This window comes from Colossoma macropomum, unplaced genomic scaffold (assembly GCF_904425465.1).
Source record: "Colossoma macropomum unplaced genomic scaffold, Colossoma_macropomum, whole genome shotgun sequence".
Classification (NCBI taxonomy): domain Eukaryota; kingdom Metazoa; phylum Chordata; class Actinopteri; order Characiformes; family Serrasalmidae; genus Colossoma; species Colossoma macropomum.
In genome coordinates this window covers 17,850,123-17,871,578 of record NW_023494796.1, presented here as the reverse complement: position 1 = coordinate 17,871,578, position 21,456 = coordinate 17,850,123, and the positions used below count along the sequence as shown (strand labels likewise).

The following is a 21,456-nucleotide window of genomic DNA, read 5'->3' as shown; positions in this document are numbered from 1 at the left end:
AGTGGAGTCTAAACGTCCTTTACTTGTTAGTTACATTACCCTCATAACTTTTCATGCAAAACTCAAGAAGCATACTACTAAACATGCCTTGGCTGTTTGACTACATTTGGAAGTTTGGCTGATGCTTTAGTAGTTTACAAGACATTACAAACCCATCAGAGCCTGAACAACTGTCACTTCTGATTTAAGATAGGTCTATTTGGTAAAATCCTGCGGTCATTGAAAAACAATGCAAAATTGTTCACCAAACAACAGAGACCAGAAGCCGTGCATTACAGTGATTTTGTTGCGGATAAGGGTGTTATTAGGCATGATTCAAAGCAGAGTAAAACTGAAGATATCATAGGAAATAATGGTAGTCTCTAATAGTGTTTCTGTGAACAGGGAAACTCGGGGTGTGGCTTAGTGATGTCAGATTAGCCACTCCTAACTCAAGCTCAGGCTGGTTCAGTTTCTGTTTCCTAGCTAGTGAGCTCTCTGGGGAGGCAGTCTGCTCTAAACATCTGCAGTCATCGGAAGGGGCTACAAAAGTAACATTTTCAACTTCAAACTGTGGAAAAAGCTGCAGAGCCTCTGGTATGTCTTCACTTTTCTCTCTTAACAATAGTAGATATGAATGATGGTTAAATAGTTACAGTTGTCTTGAAACACTTGTTGCCATTCGCAGTCCTGATTAGTTGATTTCCTGTTCATGCAGGCAGCATCTTTGGTGACAGAGGAATGAAAATATGCCTTTGATTCAAAATAATGTTTGGAACAGTAAATTGAACCCCTTAAAGGGGCAAAGTTTTATTACATACTTCTATATAGAATAGCTTAGTCAGTTTACATTGAAGTCCTTGTATTTACTGAATAATAAGCCTTGTATGAAATAAACCTGAAATGGTGTTTGAGTCCATATCCCAGTCCTGAGGTCTACATAGAATAGTTTCATGCTGCTTTTGTTACTGTGTCTGCCAAGACTGAAAAGGGCTTCGTGAAAATGTCAAAGCAAATGTCTAATATTACTTCAATGTTTGAAAGTGCAACAACTGCTGTTAATCTTGACAAGACAAGACAAACATAAATGCCCTTACACGTCTTGTTGGCACTTTTGAAACAATGCAATTATCTATCCCCTTCCAGCATGCTTCATCCATTTCTATTACTTGGCCATTGGAAACTTAATAGCAAGTACTGTGTTTATAATGTCAAGGGTTACAAAGCTGAACAACCTCTGATGTAAAATGGTTCACTGTAGAGAAACTTAAAGACTACAACATAAATAAAGCCATTTATTTACTATACAAAACCAGCGAACCTATGCTAGCCTCCACCCTCCCAGCTTGGTAGTATGATGTAATAAGGTTGACAGCATTAGCAGTGTCTGCCTGCTGCTTCAAAGCGTGCAACTGCTAAATGTCACAAAAACTAAAAGTCACAAAAGCTCTTGAATGCTTTACTGTTACCAGTAAACCAAGCAAAAAAAAAAACAAACTGAACAAAAATTACATTTGTACTTGGCTAGGTGATTGGCTAGGCCATGCAAGCACCTTCATTACTTTAGAGACTCTAAGTTATTTTGACTGTATATATGTATTATTTTGTCTATATGGTCTTTGCCTTCTCTTCTTTCTTGGCTGATGAGGTTAAATTCTCCTCTAATATGACCCATATGTGTTTCCTTCCATGTGTAATGTCCCAATACCTATTACAGAAAAGCAGCCCCACATCATGATTTTCCCACCTCCATACTTCACTGTGGGTGTTCTTGGGATCATATGCACTATTACTATACTAGTGCCAGAGTTTTATTTTTGATTTGTCTGACCGGAGTACATTGTTGATCACAGCTATCAAGAGCCTCTGAATGCTGTTCTATTATTGTACCCTACCGGAACACCTGCATAAATTCAGACATGTGTCGGGACCAAGAGCTATTTTCTCCTTGCTCAAAGCCCCAACATATTGAGGTTTAAATACTAAACTATTCTGTACTGAGGTTTTGTTCTGAGTATAATCTGATCTAATCACTTGCAATAAAATAAACAAAAATAAAAGGGTATTCAACCAAAAATGAAAGAAAGTAGAATAAAAGACTTCAGCCACTGAGTTCTTGTGGAAGGAAGGAAAAGGCCCTCTTCTTTTATTGAGCTTCAGGTGGCAAGATGGTTCCCGGACAACCACAATGCAAAGATCATCACAAAACACCCTTTTTTATATCCTGTTTGGGGGCGATGAAATAATCGCCCCTCCCTTTTACCTTGTCATATATCATCTTAGTCCCAAACCCTTATTTCCAATCATACATGACATTGTTTTTTTTTTTCTTTTGAAACCTTCTCGTTTTTGGCTGTTTCATCCTTTCAAGGCCCTTTAACTCTTGCTTTATTAACAGCCTCCAAAACATGGTTTCTGCAGGTTCTTATCGGCTTACTTCACTCTTTGTTTTCAATGCTTCTAAAGTTTCAGGGACTCTCCAATGCTAAAACTCCCTAACATACACGAATCAAGGCCTATCCTTAGTGAGAGGATTAGTATGCTTTTATTAATCAACTTTGTCTGTGCAATTATAATTTGTTTAATGATCACGGTAGTAATTTTAAGGAAACTCCACACATGCTCCGTGTAAATGATACGTAAATGAGGTGCTGGTAGGCTGGTGTGGATTTCATGCACTGACGCTGATTCATCTCCACTTGTTTCCATGTCAAAAGACAGTTCCATGTATAGCATAGAAGTTTGTTCATTACTTAAGGCTTAACTTTGATGAATGCGGGCCATTATGTGTGTAAAACTGAAGTGGATGAATGCACAGACGGTTTATTAAATAACAAAAATGAAAGTGTCTGAATTCTTGTTTCATTTCACTGTAAACAGGAACTAGGCTTTCAGAAACTTTGTCTTCCTCCTGCTTGAGGTGAACTTGATCTTTTCTAGTTTTAAATAATAGACAATTTTAACCACCTGGCAATGTGGGATGAAACTTGTGTTTTCTCTGTCGAGTGCTATTGAGTGTTGGCCAGTTATAAAATGGTGCTTTAATGACATTATGAATGTTGTGAGTGCTGTCATTTATCATATATTCAGTGGTCATTGAATAAAACAAGTGTTGTATGTCTTGTTTTATTCTCCTCCTTAGGGATAAACTATGGAGAAAATTCAGTACCTGAACACTCTATCTGAGCTGCAGTCCTCTGGGTACGGTCAGCCATATCCTAGACATGGACTCAACCTCTTGTACTGGTTTGCTACACAATGTGTGCGAGTCTACAACAACCAAATGATTGCACTCTGCAGCCCATATAACGGAGACTTTGGCTTTCGACCGTTCCAGAACAAAGACAGGCTTCTTTATGCCACGAACATGCCCTACTATGAGTTAGGCAACTTAAACGACCACAATGCAAGCTCACTGCCTGAATACATCAGGAAAGGATATACTGGTGACCTAGACGACAGCAACACAGACCGCATTATCGTCTGCCTTAATTCAAATTTGTTCGACAGCATCTACGTGACCTGCCACAAGAGACAGTGGACTTTTGACCGAAACCAAACTTACCGCATTAGTCCACAACTCATAAGAACCATCAGGAGGATGGATCGAAAAGATTTCCTCAGACAAGCTACACAGCCACACCATCTATACTTCAGGCCTCAGAGTGCTACAACATCCAAACAACATTCAAGAAGCATTGTGGAATGCTGTAGTACATTCTGCCAACTCTTGTTAAAACTAATTCTTTTCGTGGTTTTGACAATCATTCTACTAATTCTAATATCACATAAGCAGTAACGCTCAACTACAGACCACTGATGTGTTGTGCCAATTTGTAGTCAAAGGCATGTTCAAATAACAATGCTGAAGCCATTTTTTATCTATGGAAAAATGGATTCAAAAGTTCTTTTTTGATGTCATTAAGTTAGCTAGTAAAGCTACTGCCATAACTATACAATACTGTAGAACAATACCAGCATAAGTATCACACGTGACAAAGCTGGGTATTTTGATTAGGTTGCCAGTTTTATGATGTCTGTTCAATGTGCTTGAAAGTTAGCTTGTGTGTAGCATACATGTTGATTAACTATAAAGCGCTACTGGAGTGATTTTTCCAAAAAAATCCATGATGGAAAAATGGCTTTGGCCAGATGTTGAAGTAACAACATATCATTAGAAGTCTGTTTCCATTATGCTGAACTATAATTTAACCTAATCCTTATATTGCATTAAGTGTGTATGAACATTGTAATTGAGTGTATTAATTAAGGCAAAGCACTGCAGACAGAAATTATGATTTTGGTCCCATCATATGTTTTTTTTAATTGTTTTAAATTGGCAGATGTGATATAAGTGCACATTATCACATCTTAAAAAAGGGTATTTTATACATAGTTTTACCTTGTAGACATTACAGCACTTTTTGCACATGACCCCTCCCCCCAACCTTTCAAGGCACCGTCATGTTTGAGACATAGGGCTTCACAGGTGCTTAATTGATTCATTGTGCAGGTATAAGAGAGCTTCCATCATTCGGTCTTGTTTATCGGCTTTTGGTTGCCACTGGAGTCTGCTTTTATCAACTTGAGGACGGAAGCTGTGCCAATGGAAGTCAAGAAAACGTTTATAAAGCTGAGAAACTAGACGAAAACAGGAAGAGACATCAGCCAAAACCAAAGACTTACCAAAATCAACTGTTTGAACATTATTGAGAAGAACTGGTGAGCTTAGTAAACATAAAAGACATAACAACAAACTACTTCCACAGCTGATGAGAGAAGAGTTCTCACTATAAATGAAGGAAAATCCCTGTGCTTCTGTCTGACAGATCAGAAACACTGACTACTGTACACAAGAGACTTTATGTACTTCATGAACAGAGACACAGAGGCTTCAGTGCAAGATGCAAACTACTAGTAAGCCACAAAAACAGGATGCAGTTTCAAACAGTTTCAAAGCACTGGCAAGAGCAAAGTATGGAGGCCAAAAAAAAGTGCTGTAATTTCTACATAGTAAACTAATATGTCGCTGCTGTCGGGAGAAACTTTTGTCATTTTTCTGTTTTTGACATGTTTTGAAAATACATGTTGCCCTTGTGTGTAAATGTTATGAAGAATGGACCAAAAGAAATGGCCCCAAAAAAATTGGAAAAAAGGTTGGTCTGGTTCCATTGACTAAAGTATGTTTTTCCCTTCTCCATAATCTCCATGCATTTTGGAGATATGAGATTCTGTTCCGACAACAATTATATATATGCTCACAGCTGAATTTATGCTATATTTACTGCTATGAAAAGACCTGAAAAATATATTTTTTAATAATAACGGTGCATGTTTTCTTAATTAAACAATAAAAAAAAGAGATTTCAATTATCTGTTCTGTGAAGTTTCTCTTTGGTCTTCACAATGAAATAAATGTTTTAATTCTACCACCAGCCAATGACTTGATTTTTATTTTTTTAAAATATGCAAATATAGGCATTTTTAAGTAGATAATATATATTGTTTTAAATATTAAAATATTGTTACTAAATATTAAATATTGTTTTTTCCCCAAAACTTCCAAAATAAAAGTACTTGTAAGAATATCTGTCATCAACAGGTAAAGATTATTCTATTCAAGTAATATGAATTAACTAAGGTTCTACATCAAAACTAAGAGGTGAAATTTCAACATAAGTCATACATAATTATGCTGCGACATTTTGATTAAAGTATAGAAGCAACATTTAAATACTGCAAATACAGAATGCCCTTATCTGCCTTTTGTTACTTATTCCATAAAACTGCAACACAGATTGGTAAAATTAAAACTAATAAACTGCTCGATTGACGATCATATGGTTGGTGCAAAAATCTGCTAATCACCTTGCACCCCTATTAAATATCATATGTGTTTTCATTAATTAACTTTATTTGTTAAAGCTACACTATGTAATATATGGGGATTTGGAGACCTCTCTGGTGGAAATGTGTAATTGTATGTAGCATGTATTTGTGAAATTTGGCCCCTGAGAAATAAAACTCACTATGATCATTTTGATTAACTCTTTTGTGTCTGACTCATCTTACCTCTGAATAATATTTCCGCTGATGTTAATCTCCTCTTTTCTCCTAATATGGGTTTAGGAGAGAGAATTCATAAACCAGTGATCATTAACATAATATTGAGGTCTGCTTTATTGCTCTGAGATAATCTTAAGAAAAGACATTTTTCTTCCTCTGGGTTTCTTTTTGCAGCTTTGTGTACCAAAAAATAACACAATCTACTTTATTTAATATCACAATCTACCATTTTTCAAACTCTCTGAATCTCTTAGAATTAAATATGCAACTGAGCTCTTCTCTGATTGGCTGCCCATTCAAAAAGAAGCCTGTCCTGACACATTATTTGTAACTTCAGTGTAAATGAATGGGGCTAAATTGCAGCAAGCTTAATGGGTGGACATATGTAAATCTAATTATGCATTTCAACACACTTGTGAGGACATTCTCCTCAGTAGTGGACATGTTCTTCTCAGTAGGTCACAAAATGAGTACATAGCTTTTATGTGAGCTCAAATGACAAGTGAATTTCTTACAAAACATATTAACAGAAGAATTACAACAGAACATTTTTCCTGTGTGCCTTATCACAATGTACTCTAAATGTATACTAATCGTGTTCTTTCATTGTACATTCAAACATTTAAAAACAAAAACTAACCTGAACAGAAACTAAAGGAACTATAGTTCTACTTCATTTTTTACTTGCTTGTCACGTTTGGAACCATAATGTAGCATTTTTATTGTCTTTTCGGGTATTTTGTGCCACTCTAAAGCGGCTAACTTGGCTAATCCACTAGCTTGCTTGCTAGTTTTAGTTAGTCTAATTTACTGGCTAATATGAAATGATGAACTGCTTTCACACACTCACAAAAATATCTTCAATCAAATGTATATTTCTCTCTGTCGTGTGTGAAAATGATCAGAAATACTTGTACTATTCAGGCTTGTATAAACACTAATAGCCTTAGCTTAAGCTTCCTAACCAGCTTATGTCACATTAGCCAGCTTCTTACAAAATAATGATACAGTAGTGTGTTCAAGAAATGTGTGCATGTTAATTCTAGTTTATTTTTTATTCTAGCAGTCATTCTCTGGGTTTTTTATTGTGAAGGTGGGGCTAGTTTTCCTCAGGGGATATGTCCGTAGAGCAGAATGAACTGAGAGTTAGTTGAGAGCTGGCGGCTGGTAGAGTCAGACATTCTGACTAAGCGGTGTTCTTCTCAAGTGTAGATGATCATATCTGAGAGAGCAAATGTCAAATGAGTGACAGAAAGCTAAACTGGAACCTGTTTTGCGCTGTCTGGGACTGTAGCACCTCAATTCGCAGGCCAAACAATGTACACAGGCTTGATTCCAACTAACAAATGCTACAGTGACACCCATTTAGAGGGTATCTGATGGCGTAAAGCTGAGTGACTGAGTAACAGCCAAAATCGAGTGTGTTCTATGGTGTGTTTCAGCTGTCACTGAAATGTCCAAGCATTCAAAACTGTTGTTGCAAAAAAAGGCGAGCACACCAGCACTAGCACTCAATGACTCTGAGCCCTGTTCAGTTTCTCAGCATCTCAGTGTGCCTCTTAGTATTTTGTCATTGCTATGTTAAATTAAAGCCATATCAAGACCACAGGAAGCCATGAAAGATCACATGGCATAAAATTTACACAGAGAAAGGCAGTCAGACTTTTAGATAAACGGATCTCAGCTAACGTTACAGCCGTGTCTTTTTTAGCTCACGAAGAAAGAGCTGTTAGTAAAGTAGTAAAGTGGTGAAAGCGGAATTTAATGATGGTGAATCAACTATGAAAATATGAAATACAGAAAAAATGCAGTGATAATGGTAATAAGCTCAAGCCCTGGTAGGTATGGTGATGCGGTGATTGTCACAGCCACAGTAGTTAAAACACTAAAATAGCAGTGGACATAACATTGAAGTAGCACATAACATTTAAGTTTTTATGTTGTGGTACATTTACGGATCGTGTAATAGTGCTTGGTGACTTTATCTTCACCTGGAAGAGTAAATAATTCGTTAAATTGTCATCGGCTTCAGATGCAAATGTTACCCAAAGAGAATGAGAGAATGCTATCATTAGGTCCTTTTGGTGCAAATCTTGAGCAGTTACCTGAAAACAGACACAGAAACCTTTAGTATTGGACCAACGGCCAATAATTCTAGTTTGCTGGCTCCACAGGTTCTGGTATTTTGTTAAGTGGAAAAAGGCCCTAAATAAACTCTAAATATGTTAAATATGTCTTTGTAAGTGCTGTAATTTCTTTAGGGCAGCATACTGAGTATTCTTCATCATCTTCATCATCACTTTTATTTATATAGCGCCTTTCCCATGCTCAAGGACGCTTTACAATCAATACATAATCAACAGTACATAACACAGAACACACACACACACACACACTCCACGATTCCCACAGCTAGCGGAAGAAATTTCAGTGACCACAGCACAGAGTCACTCAGCTAGCTAGCCCAGAAAGAGTCGTTAGCGGCGGGGGAAAGTCTCACGCTGCAACTACGGTGCATCACACAGGAGGCCGAACCGGGAAGCCTCGAAGACTGAAGATGTCCTTCGCCACAAAGGGGTAGCATTTTCCTGCAGCCGAACACGACCGGTCCAGGCAGCCTCACAGCTGTAGTGCAGCATTAACCAAGCAGCCAGCCCAGGTCATGCGATGCCACGTCGATCAGGTCCACAGTCCAGAGAGCCCCGCAGCCGCGCCGCAGCGTCACCCAAGCGGCCGGTCCAATAAGCCCCCGAGCCACAGTTGGAAAACCGCTCTCAGCCACTATCTCGGTGGATATGATGGCAAACTTCTCAGGCAAACATCAAAACAAACAATACAAAGCTAACAGAAAACCGATGTAAAGTGGCAGCCATATTGCGCCAGCGTACTTACAGCGGAACGCGAGCGCGCGCGCACACACACACACAATCATGGCCAGGCTCGCCGGCACCTCGAGACTGTCGTCGCTGGGGGACCAAAAGTCCAGGGGGTACGGCTGGATCTGATCCAACTCCTCCCACTGAACCAGAGTGGAGCTGATAAAATGAACAGTGAGTGTAGAAACAAGGTAATGAGCTAATAAAGTGGCTTATTAGGGTATATAACCTTTAATGTTTTTTAGGCATATTGAGTCATTTTTATCAGACTTATGGAAATGTGCGGCAGTGATACCAAATCCTTTTAAATGTAAAACAAAGCCGTTATAAAGATTTTTTTTTAATTATGAAATTCCAGGATTTAGTTGATAAAAGACAGTTATGTAGGTTATTTCGACCTGTCATAAGTGCATTCTAGTGTTTAAAAACGTTCAGCGTTTTCAACTAGAACCCGTCTATCATCAGTACTCTTTAGATGTAGGCCTACAGAACGGACTTTGTACCGCAGTGTGAAAAAAGCTTTTCGAGTTTTGACAAAGGAGTGTGAACGTCGTGAATCATGAGCGATCATAAAGGCTGAAAAAAAACACAAAAAACACCAGCAACACCTGCGGGTTTCCCACAGCTAAAAATGCGACAGGGTAGACCAGTGAAATAAATAGTAAATTTAAAGACCAGTAGAAATGTGATGATTTTAGATCAATGAAAAGAAGACGTGGGCGGAGTTGGATCAGGTCCGACTCCATCCCTTTGGACTTGTGGCTCTGCAGCGAGTGATAGTTGCTGTGGGTGGTGTGTGGGGGGTGTGCGTGTCTGGGGCACCTCGGCCGCAGCTCTCCGAGAGAATGAAAAGTGTGCCTCACAGCAAGTCTGAAGGCTGCTAGGTGCCTGGGGGAGCAGACAGCACGACTTCTACATATTCTGGCAAACTCATTCTTGAACATTGTTCTTAACAGTTTAATACTGCCTTTACTCAGCATGAGCTGAATCTCACTCTAGAAGAGTCACTCCCCCTTCTCCCACCTACGTCAAGAGTTTCTGTTTCCTAGATAATGAGCTCTCTCTTCGCTTTCGCTTTCCTCTCTCTCTCTCTCTCTCTCTCTCTCTCTCTCTCTCTCTCTCTATTTATCTGTGTAGAGTCTCAGCCTCCCCTCATAACTGCAAACGACAGGGAAATAGTGGTTACACCTGCGAGTGAATAAAGGTATGGTCTCTATTGCTTGTTATATTCTCACTTTAGATTTCACTCTGCTGAAGACCTACAGGTAACACAGTTTGGGAGCTAAATGTAAAAAATGTGGACAGGTTTCAGAAACCCTCTTCTTAATACCTCTGTGTGTTCAGTAAAGGACGACAGCTTTTGTGTTACTTTGAGCACAGTCAGCATGTTATCTCATTTAGGCCTAACACAGACAGTGTGGTCAGAATTTAAGCACAAAGTCTGCTAAAATTTTAATTACATTGTCTGTTTCACACAAAATGCGGCCAAATAGTAACAACACAAAGCGTGTGTTGGAGTTTAAAACAGGCTACTATGGTTTGGACTTTGGACAAATATTTGAGTAATGACTGATGCAATAAATAGGCAGTAATACAGTGTAAAACATGTTTTGTTGTTTAACTGAAAAACCGCACTTCATATGGATGAAAGCAGATTAACTGGTTCAAAAAACTTGGGTCAAATACATACATACGGTTTACTTTCTTTTAAAGGCTTTAAATGAAACAGTTCAGTTCAAAGTCTTAAAAATCAGCCTCTGTTCTTTTCCGTTCTTTACAGTGTTTACTCAGTGTTGTCAAAGTCATTGAATATTTGCATTTATACGTGTTTAAGATAGTCTGCTTAGAGTTAGAAGTCATTTGTTCATTAAAACAACGTAGGGAAGACTCATTCAGGTGGAAAACAAAGGTAGATATTAAATATATACCAAGCCTAATTGTCCAAACCAATAAAACAAAAACAGAGAAGCAAGTTTACAAACTCCGTCCTTTGCTCTTTGCTTTGTCTCAATTAGTCAACCATTGATAAATATTAATAAATAGGCTGATAAAAATAGAATGAATGAAGAAGACTTGTTCATACGGTTGTGGTTCAAAATTCGAAAACTTTTGCCATAAAGTTAAGATCTTTCTTGTTATCTTCAAAAAGCAGAAGTAATACAACCCATGACCACAAGCTGTTGTATTCAAAAATACTCATTCTTTAGAAAGAATACCTCATATAGGCTTTTGACCTTGCTGACATAATTTGTCAGAGCAGACTTTTCTGGTTCAAGGCCTTAATTGTTGATCACAGTCAGGACAGAGTCAGCCTGTCAGAACATAATATTTATCTATGGACACTATAGTGGAGTTTTATCACCAGTCAGCACAATCCTAATGTAATCAGAGCTGAATACATGGAGGTAACCACAGTCTTTAGCAACAAGCCAAAAAAAAAAAAATTGAACTACTGATTTATCATAGGAGCGGCACGGTGGCGCAGTGGGTAGCGCTGTCGCCTCACAGCAAGAGGGGCCTGGGTTCGATTCCCGGCCGGGTGACCAGGGTCGTTTCTGTGTGGAGTTTGCATGTTGTCTGCGTGGGTTTCCTCCGGGTACTCCGGTTTCCTCCCACAGTCCAAAAACATGCAGTCAGGCCAATTGGACATGCTAAATTGCCCCTAGGTGTGAGTGTGTGTGTGGATGTATATGTCTGTTTGTCTGCCCTGCGATGGACTGGCGACCTGTCCAGGGTGTATCCTGCCTTTCGCCCGATGACAACTGGGATAGGCTCCAGCACCCCACCGTGACCCAGAAGGATAAGCGGTTTAGATGATGGATGATTTATCATACTATCACATTAATAATCATCATGGCTGTCAGCATTTTATGCTTGTATTTTTGGACACTTTGACCACAAGCCTATCATATGCTTTTATAGTTTCCACACTTTCATAAATACAGAATCAGAACTGAAACCAAAACACTGTAATTGGACTGCATCTGGCTTCAAAAAGGGGAGTTTCCGCTCAGCTCTGCTCTGAAGCACAATGCTGAAGTTTATCTTTACCTTTGAGAATCAGAAACTAACCATCAAACAGTATCAAATCTCATAAAACAAAGGCAGATTCAATTAAGTATCAGTGTAAATTAGAATAATAACTAAGTCAGCTTGGGCTAAATTACAGTCATGCCTGCTTATTGTGCTGCATTCATGCTTCATACGGTTTTTGTTTGAATAGTTCCTCGTGTTTTTTCTTTACATAGCTTAGCACACTGTCTGGTGAAGCAAATCTACAACCCCATTTCCAAAAAAGTTGGGACGCTGTGCAAAAAGTAAATTAAGACAAAATGCAATGATGTGTAAATTATTTAAACCCTATATTTCATTGAAAATAGTACAAGGACAGCAAATCAAATGTTGAAACTGAGAAATTTTATTGTTTTTTGAAAAGTACTGGCCCATTTTGAATTTAATGCCAACAACACTTTCCTAAAAAGTTGGGATGGGGGCAACAAAAGGCTGGTAAAGTTGTGTAATTCTAAAAAAACACTTGGTGGTTAATTGGAAACAGGTCAGTAACAAGACTGGATATAAAAAGAGCATCTCAGAAAGTTTTTCAGAAGTAAAGATGAGGAGGAGTTCACCACTTTGTGAAAGACTGCATGATCAAATAGTGCAACCATTCAAGAATAACATTTCTCAACGTGAAATAGCAAATAACTTTTGATCATCTATGGTACAAAATATCATTAAAAGTTTCAGAGAATCTGGAGAATTCTCTGTATGCACACTTCTGAAAACCACTATCTGTGAAAACAGTTCATCACTGCATCCATAAATGCAAGTTAAAAGTCTAAGAAGCAAAAAATAAATCATATATAAACAGGAACCAGGAATGCTGCCACCTTCTCTGGGTTGGAGCTCATTTAAAATGGACTGAGGGGAAGCAGAAAAGTGTCCTGTGGTCTGACATATCATTTAAAATTCTTTTTGGAAATCATTCCGCTGTGTCTTCTGGGATGAAGACCACTCAGCTTGTTATCAGTGCACAGTTCAAAAGCCAGTATTCATGATGGTATAGGGGTGCATTAGTGCACATGGCATTGGAGACGTGCACATCTGCAAAGGCGCCATTAACGCTGAACAATATATACATGTTTTGACAGCATATGCTGCCATCCAAACAACATCTTTTTGAGGGAATGCCTTGCTTATTTCAGTAAGACAGTGTCAAATCACATTCAGCACTGTATTGCAACAGCATTGCTCCCTATTAAGAGTCCGAGTGCTAAACTGACCTGCCTGCAGTCCAGACCTGTCACCACTAATAACATTTGCTGCATTATGAAATGAAAAATATGACAAAAGAGACCCCAAACTGTTAAGCAGCTGAAATCCTATATCAAACAAGAACAAGAAAGCATTTCACTTTCAAAACTACAGCAGTTGGTCTCCTCAGTTCCCAAACACTTACAGAGCATTGTTAGAAGAAGAGGTGATGAAACACAGTGGTAAACATGCCCCTGTCCCAACTTTTTTGGAACGTGTTGTTGGCATCAAATTCAAAATGGGCATATGTTTTTCAAAAAACAATAACATTTTCAGTTTCAACATTTGATATGTTGTCTTTGTAGTATTATCCTTTAAAAATATGGTTTACATGATTTGCACATCATTGCATCCTATTTTTATTTACATTCAACACAGCGTCCAAACTTTTTTGGAAATGGAGTTGTACCTGTCAGATGTAAACACTCAGCTGTGGAAAAATAGAAAAAAATATTGTCATTATTAGTTATAATAAGTTATATTGTCACATATACTGTAAAAAATGGTTAGTTAGTTAGTTATTGAACTTCAGATAATAAGTTGACAGGGCATTACACTGCTCCGCTGGCAGGTCTTCACTGGCCACTGTCCAAATGTCTTTACTGCCACCTCTTTCTCCATAATCCTGATGGGCTCTGTTGCTGGTCATCGTCACGCTGCCTCTTCTCTCGTCTTGTGCTGCTTCTTCCTCTACAGTCCTCTGCTGGACTTAGTCTTTTCTGTCTTTCACATTTAAGTTTGTGGCAGTGTCATTCTCCTGTAAACCGCTGGTGGGTGTGATCCCACTTCTGACAACAAATGTCAAATCAAATGAAATCAAATGAAATCACGTTTGTTGTCACATCACATTTACGCAGGTGCAAGGTGAGTGAAAATCTTAGTTGACAGGGCAACTAAGATGTCTTATCAAAGAAGGAGATGTAGGAAACAATGCTTTAGACAAGTGCTCTTTATTAAACCCTCTATTTAGTCCTTGCGTGTGGTTACTCTGCGAGGCTGTGCGTCCTATGCATCCATGGCCCAACGAGCCGGTAGTGGGTCGCTAGACTACTTAAGGTCTGATCATTTGTGACTTTTAAACTTATCTGTGACCACATGTCATGACGGAAAAGTAGTTCATACTGAAAACAGATTTCAGCCACCACATAGTGGTTGAAATGGCTTTTGACGTTTTCTTTAAGGATAGCCTGGGGGCTTAGCGATCCAGTGTTCCTTTCTCTCTCTGTGACCAAATGACAATAACAGTCATAAATTATGGGTCATGCTGTGCGCAAGAAGGTAATCAGTTGTGCTAAAGAACAGCACATTATTGTCAGTGTATGTCCAAACATGCCATGTTTAGGCACTAAATAAACATTCCAAGCTGAATGGGCAAAATCACTCAAATGATGGGACAGAAGTAACTTAAAAAGGGTTAACCAGTGTATTCAGGAGCCAGCCTGCCAGAGCGGGGAGCAGCTGGATTTGCTGCAAGGTCAATGGTAGTAGGACGTTATCTGTGTTATGGAACAGAAAGTGACAGCCGAACTGCTGGAAGCAGCCGTGTTTCAGTCTCTGTGATTTATTTTGCAATCACTTTTTTCTGCATCATAAAACTTTTTTATCATAAAACAGTTTTTGTCTGATGAATTCTTCAAATAAATCTGGCACAAAGGCAGCATATGTTCCTCCAGAAAGTGTTCAGCATTAATGGTGTCTTTACAGATGTGCATGTTATTCATGCCGTGGGCATTAATATACCTCCATACCACGAGTGGTGCTGGCTTTTCAACTTCATGCTGTTAACAGTCTGAATGACCCTTTTGTGCTTTGGCACAGACAGCACAATGTCTATAAACAATCTGAAAGGTTGACACATCAGACCACAATACACACTTCCATTGTGCATCAGTCTGTTTCAGAAAAGTCCTGAGAAGTCGGCAGCATTTCTGGAAGTTGTTGACATGTGACTTCTGCTGTGCGTAGTACAGTTTTAACTTGTATTACCTGCTTAACATTTTTGAACATTTTATAATATTCTTGGTCTAAAAGTGCTCCTGTCCCAACTTGTTTGGAACTTGGCATCAGTCTCAGAATGAGCATACATCTAAAAATACTTGAGCTGGTAAGGTAAAGCATGTAAAGCGTTTACTACAGTTCAAAGTGGATTTACAAATCACTGCTCTCTGTTTCTTACATTTTACCTACTGTCCCAATTTTTTGGAATAGTACAAACACAGGTGTGGTATGAAAGTTTAGAATATGCACTTTCAACAGAATTTGAAATGAGAAATAATTACCAAATGCTTTTGTTATTGCTGGTGAGATAAAGGACCCATATCACAGAAAAACTTTTTCAAAGTTGAAGAGTTTGGGATAGTATGTAAACCAGCAGTCACCAACCCTGCTCCTGGAGATCCTAACTGAACACAATTGATCGAGATCAGAAGTCCAGTTAATTGGGTGGATCTGGTTAGATATGGGCTTCAGCTGAATTCTGCAGGCAGGCAGATCTCCGCAGCAGGGTCAGTGACCACTGCTGTAAACTGTCATGCCCTCCTTCAGTACCATCCATGGCTCTGTTCTGACACTTGCACCCATTTCTTCTTTTTACCCCTACCCCTTGTTTTTGAGTGTCACCCTAACCCCTTGGAACTGAATTACAAGGGGTAGTGGTTGAAATCTTGACCTACAAAATGGGACAACCCTCAAATAAAAAAAAACAAACAAAACAAAACAAAAAAAAACATTGCTTCATTAATAGCCTAGTAGCGTTGCTCTGTAGGCGACCCAGCCTGTCTTCAGTGATAGCAGAGAAGGGAAAAGTTCAGCAACCTCACTGCTGGGCTTTAGTTACATTTAGGGCATCAAATGCTTTCAAAAAGGGGGGAAAAGACAATTATTTATTATCACCCACCGCTAATTCATTGGTGATACGAAGCTGAAGTCAGCTATTCACCAGCTTCTTGTTTGAATTTTCCTGTTCCACCTTAAATGGTGCAGCAGTTACATTCTGGTGCTGCAAGCATCAATACTGCTGGACTATTTAAGGTGGAACGGGAAAGTTAGCTAGCATAATATTAGCGATTTTTTTATGCTTGTTATGAAGAAAACGACCATATTACATTGAAACGACATTAAACTAAGATAATACTATGGTTATTGTAATTTTTTAACAGAGAAAATACTCACATTTGTGGGTTTCTTTGGTCGCTCGCACAGCCATCTTGCCGGCTTTTCTTTTTTTTCTCATAACACTCTGTTTGGAGTGTGCCTCTGAAAAACCTCCGTTTGGAGGGCCATGTAGCCCTAACACTTCGCCCTACCCCTCTATCTCAACAAAAATTGGGACACCCTTACCCTAGACGTGAATGCGCAAAACAGAGGGCTAAGGGCTAAGTGGTAGGGTCAAGCGGTGAAATGGGATTGGGCCTTCCTATTATTCATCTTGAGTGATCTGATCATAAGTGGGCAGCAAGATGTGTAGCTGTTCACACTTGGCATCTCTACGTGTTTCGAATACTCCACCAGTCAACGAATCAGATTACTGGAGAAGTATTTGAGACATGTGGAGATACCAAGTGTGAAGGGCTACACATTTTGCTGTCCACTTTTGAAGCACCAACGCAAATTGTAAACAAGCAGTAGAGGAGGCGAAAAATGAAGCTACAGCAGCTGCCGTCCCTGACCACCTCTGAAGGTGGTTTGAGTGATTGGATCACAATGTATCTCCAAGACTCACTGTACACCATTCATTCCTGTACTTAGAGCTGTCCACTTATAATCAGACGCTTTGGACGCAAGTGTGAACGGGGCTTATTAACATTCCCCTTCCCTGGCCTTCTGATCACCAGCTTCTCCTGCCCCACTTACCTGTTTCTCATAGCCTAAACTCATGTTTGTGAAGGCTTTCTTCGCAAGGGAGCACCTCACTGTGGCACTTCTGTGCCTGCATTTGTATCCCTTAATTGTCCTGTCTTGATTTTTTTACTAGTTGCAAGTATTTTTGTAGACTTTCTTACTTGGATTTTTTGTTTTAACTCTATTTGTTCACCTGCGTTGGATTTTTATGTATTTATTTTATCTTTGACTGTCCCTTTTGCTGTCTTACAAGAACATTGTTAAAGTTTCAAAACGTCTCATTCGCTCCCCAATACACATATGGAAACTAATTCCATTTTCAATTAACTGCTTTTGCGATGTCACAAAAAAAAAAAACATATTCAGCAGTCTGTAGCAGTTTAGCCCTGCCCATTCACACTGAGGTTATAGTGAGTGTCTTAGCCAGACTGCTTCCTGAATGAGCCACAATAAATGGGGAGCCAATCAGAACAGAGCTCATTTACATATATCAGTCTTAAAGACGCAGTAACAAACACAATTTTGATCCTAAAGGGTAAACAGAGGTTGGAAAATAATCATATAACATTGAATTATGGCTGTTTTGGTTCATAAACCAACACAAATGTCATAAGTGGGAAAGGATACAGTACAAAAAACATGCAGACATATGGGTCATTTAAACACGATTAATGAGAGACAGACCTTCTCAGGGCCTCTGAATAATATTCCTCTAGCTGTACATGAATGTAGCAGCCACTCTTTCCAACAAGCACCACATTTACAAAAACATTGATAAGACCCAGTGCTCTGTTGGGAGGGCTGTTTGAGAGAAGAGAGAAGTTCAAGTCAAGACGCTCCTACCTATCAGATGTATTAATGGGTTTAACATAGTAAAGATAAAATGTAGATGTGAATAGAGGTTCTTCTGCTTTCAGGATTAACCCCACTGACAGGCCCAAAGTTTTATTACACATTTCTACAACCTAAGAATAGCTCAGCCAGTTTGCATTGAAGTCCTGAAGTTACTGAATAATAAGCCTTAGTATGTAATAAGCCTGGGATTTGAAGGGGTTAACCCCTTAAATGGCCTGGGCCCCGTGGTGGGCCCAGAGGTTTATTACAGACTTATATAACCTAACAGTGGTTCAGACTGATTGCATTGAGGTCCCTGTATTTACTGCATAATAAACCCTAGTATGTAATAATTCTGGGATTTAAGGGGTTTATAGCTGTTTCTGATGCCAGTTATAATGGACGTTGGTTCTAATGGGCAGCAACATGAATATATAATAGTTCTGAAGAGTTGAATACAAATTGAATTTGCTTTTGATTTCAATTTGAAAAGTTAAATCCATTATAAGGGCTATGAAACATGATTTAATTGCGGAAAATTTGACACTCTGCCTTTGTTTTCTGTTTTTTCTGTGTCATGTGCTTTTGTTTACATCTACCATGTATCTTTGTTTTCTGTGCTTTTGTTATGTTAATTCTTCCCCTGTCCTGCCCTGACTTCAGCCCTCACCTGTTCCTTGTTTCCTAGCCCTGCCCTCTCATGTGTCTCAGTGTTCCTTGTCTTCTGTGTTAGTATATATACCCCTGTGTTTCCTTGGTTCTCTAGCCAGCAGTGTTGCATGTTCCTGGTTATGTTCATCATCTTAGTGTTCTTGTTTCCCTGCTTGTGTTTTCTTTGTGTTGGTCTAAACTGTGTTTAATAGTTTATCTAGCCAGTTCATGTTCTTACCAGTTCCCTTTGTTACTGTGCTTTGTTGTGTTCTCCATGGATCCCAGTACAATTTATCTGCCTGTCTGTTGTTTGGATTATCCACATGAGCACTTAAATAAAATGCACCTGCACGTGTACTCCGCCTCCTTATATGCCTCGTCAACTACTGACTATGTTACAGTTACTTATACAAATTAAGATAATTGTTGACCATTTGGGTTTTATACATTATAAGTATATGAGTAAAATAAGCCATTGTTTTGAGGTACTAAGTCAATGTTCTGAGAAAATAAGTAATTATTTTGAGAGGCTAAAACAATATTTTGAGACAATAAATAAATGTGAAATGCACCTGAACTCGGCTGATTGACAAGAGGTAAAGCAGAAAAAGAAGAAAATCTCCAGGCCTTTGAGATTTGTAATGAAAATGAGTGCCTTGGAACTCTAAATGAAAATGTAAGGAATAAAAAAGTAGCACATGTATTAAATTTCATTACTACTGAAATACAAAAGTACCCCCCCATGGGAAGATATGAGGTTTCCAACAACTAATTTTTATTTTGTCTGTTTAGATCTTCATAAAGACTGACCATGCCCAAAATGAAGACGCTGAACGAATTGGCCCATCTGAAGGAGTCCAGATTTGGTCGGCCCGAACCAAGACATGGTCTCAAACTACTGTACTGGTTCGCCAACGATTGTCTCTCTTTGAATCACTATGGTATGTTCTCAGAGTGCGATCCAACGAGTAGAGACTTTGGTTTCCACCCTTTCGAGAACAGGTATGACAGTAATGGTGTTAAACTCCTGCCTGATGTGGACAGCTCCTACTACGTGGTGGGCAATCTGAACTCTGCAGGAGCGGATGAGCTGCCTGATTACGTCCGTGAAGACTACACTGGTCTCATGGATGACAGTAACATGGACCGCATCATCGTTAGCCTTGATGATGACATGTTTGACAGAGTTTATGTGACTGAGCATGACAGCCGGATACACTACAACCCCAACGCTACCTACCGCATCAGCAAGGGCCTCCTACAGATTATCAGCGACCTGGAGTTGGAGGACTTTCTCAGAAAAACTGGATATTGGGGACCCTCAGACTACATTTTTCAAGGTGTTTTAATAAGCTATGACCCTCAACCTGTCAACACAAATGTTGCCTCTGTGACTCCAAAAGTCAATCCTCCAAAGAACCAGGACTGTCGTATCGAGATCGACTCAGCATTTGGGTCAGAGTGTTATTTTAATGATTGGACCACCACCGGATATTCATCTAGGAGAAGGAAGTGCTGTGAGTGCACTATACTCTAAACTCAGTCAAGACCGTGTATGCTACTCTTCCAAAAGTGCTAGAATGTTTTTGGATTTACCTACCAATCATTCCTGAAGTAACTCTAATTTTTAAGTTTTTATGTAGATTTAAAAGGGTGTCCTAATAGTAAGGCTGCAGGATATTGACAAATTGTGAGAATTTCAGTGTTTTTGCAACATACTGCAATTGCAGTGTGCTTTGTAATATGTTTAAAACTGATAATTCAACAATGTGTCTAAGCCTGCCAGAGAGATGCCTATACCCCCCTTAGACGATGAGATAACACATATTTTCATACAAGTTCTTTTTTTAGCTTCTCATCTTTTTTGTAAACTCATTTTTACGTAGTTTTAGTAATAAAACATATAAAATTTAAATTAATCTATGACTCTTGACACAGCTTGATTGCAACATAATTTAAGAGCACTTGTAAGAGCATTTGTAGCTATTGTATATTGTATATACAATATACAATATATTGTATAAATGGAGCATTTGTATATTGTCAATGCTAAAGAGCTATATTGTTTGGTTACGATGCTCTCAGCACAAAGTAATAAACCAGGATCTTCATTCTGATTACTCCATCTGAGCATGTTCAATTAAGGTTGGAGCTAAAGTCTGGAGGAAGAAAACTGGTGATGTAGTTATATGAAGTAGTTGCTGTAAATTTGTAGTAATTCTGCCATCTCATCTTCATGCCTCTGCTGTATATAGATGTCCATGCTCTTTTTAAATGTTTTAATGTGTTACAAAAACTCTTCACATTATCGCTCTCATTTTTGAACTTCTACTGAAACAAGAGACACATTATTAAATATTTTAGCATTTTAGCTTTTTTTCTTGGTGTCACAAACATGATTTAAAGTGGCTAAATAAATCACTGCACACCAAAATATCTTGTTTATCCATCTTTGCAGCAACAGAACTCATTTTAAGGTTTGGAGATTTCATGCCTGAATGCTGTTCTTCAAATCGGACTTAATTTATACATTAACATTGGCCTTTATACACTAGCATTAGCCATGTAAGGAACACAACTTAAAATTTCCACCTGTGTTGTTTAGCATTTATAGTGATATAAGTATTCAGACACTTTTGTTTTTGTTATTTAATATTCTTTCAGTGCATAAATCCACTTCTAAGTCACACATAACATTTTACTTGATACAAAAATATATAATATTTATAAATATATATATACATCTGAGAGCTGAGCATTGGCTGAGCATCAGCCAATTATTAAGCCCATCATTAGGCAAGTAAAGGCCTTCTTTATGCAAAAATCTTCAAACAGTGGGCAAACAGATCCTGGAGATCAGTTCAGATCCAACCCTCCTGGCTCATATGGTCAGACG

The 21,456-nt window shown here is 38.7% G+C and overlaps 2 protein-coding genes and 1 long non-coding RNA gene across 3 annotated transcripts; 2 read left to right on the top strand and 1 right to left on the bottom strand.

Annotated features, from left to right (window-relative positions):
- Positions 1-449: 449 nt before the first annotated feature.
- Positions 450-5,408, top strand: LOC118816570. Its single transcript, XM_036583011.1, has 2 exons — positions 450-576; positions 3,122-5,408. Exon 2 carries the CDS (start codon positions 3,131-3,133, stop codon positions 3,776-3,778), a length of 648 nt encoding a protein of 215 aa, XP_036438904.1. The 5' UTR covers positions 450-576; positions 3,122-3,130; the 3' UTR covers positions 3,779-5,408.
- Positions 5,409-7,121: 1,713 nt separating this feature from the next.
- On the bottom strand, positions 7,122-9,027 carry LOC118816571. Its single transcript, XR_005007882.1, has 2 exons — positions 8,938-9,027; positions 7,122-8,826 (listed from the first exon to the last, which is right to left on the bottom strand). It is a non-coding gene; the product is annotated as an uncharacterized LOC118816571 (long non-coding RNA).
- Positions 9,028-9,995: 968 nt separating this feature from the next.
- LOC118816569 lies at positions 9,996-20,931 on the top strand. Its single transcript, XM_036583009.1, has 2 exons — positions 9,996-10,125; positions 19,353-20,931. Exon 2 carries the CDS (start codon positions 19,372-19,374, stop codon positions 20,095-20,097), a length of 726 nt encoding a protein of 241 aa, XP_036438902.1. The 5' UTR covers positions 9,996-10,125; positions 19,353-19,371; the 3' UTR covers positions 20,098-20,931.
- Positions 20,932-21,456: the final 525 nt, after the last annotated feature.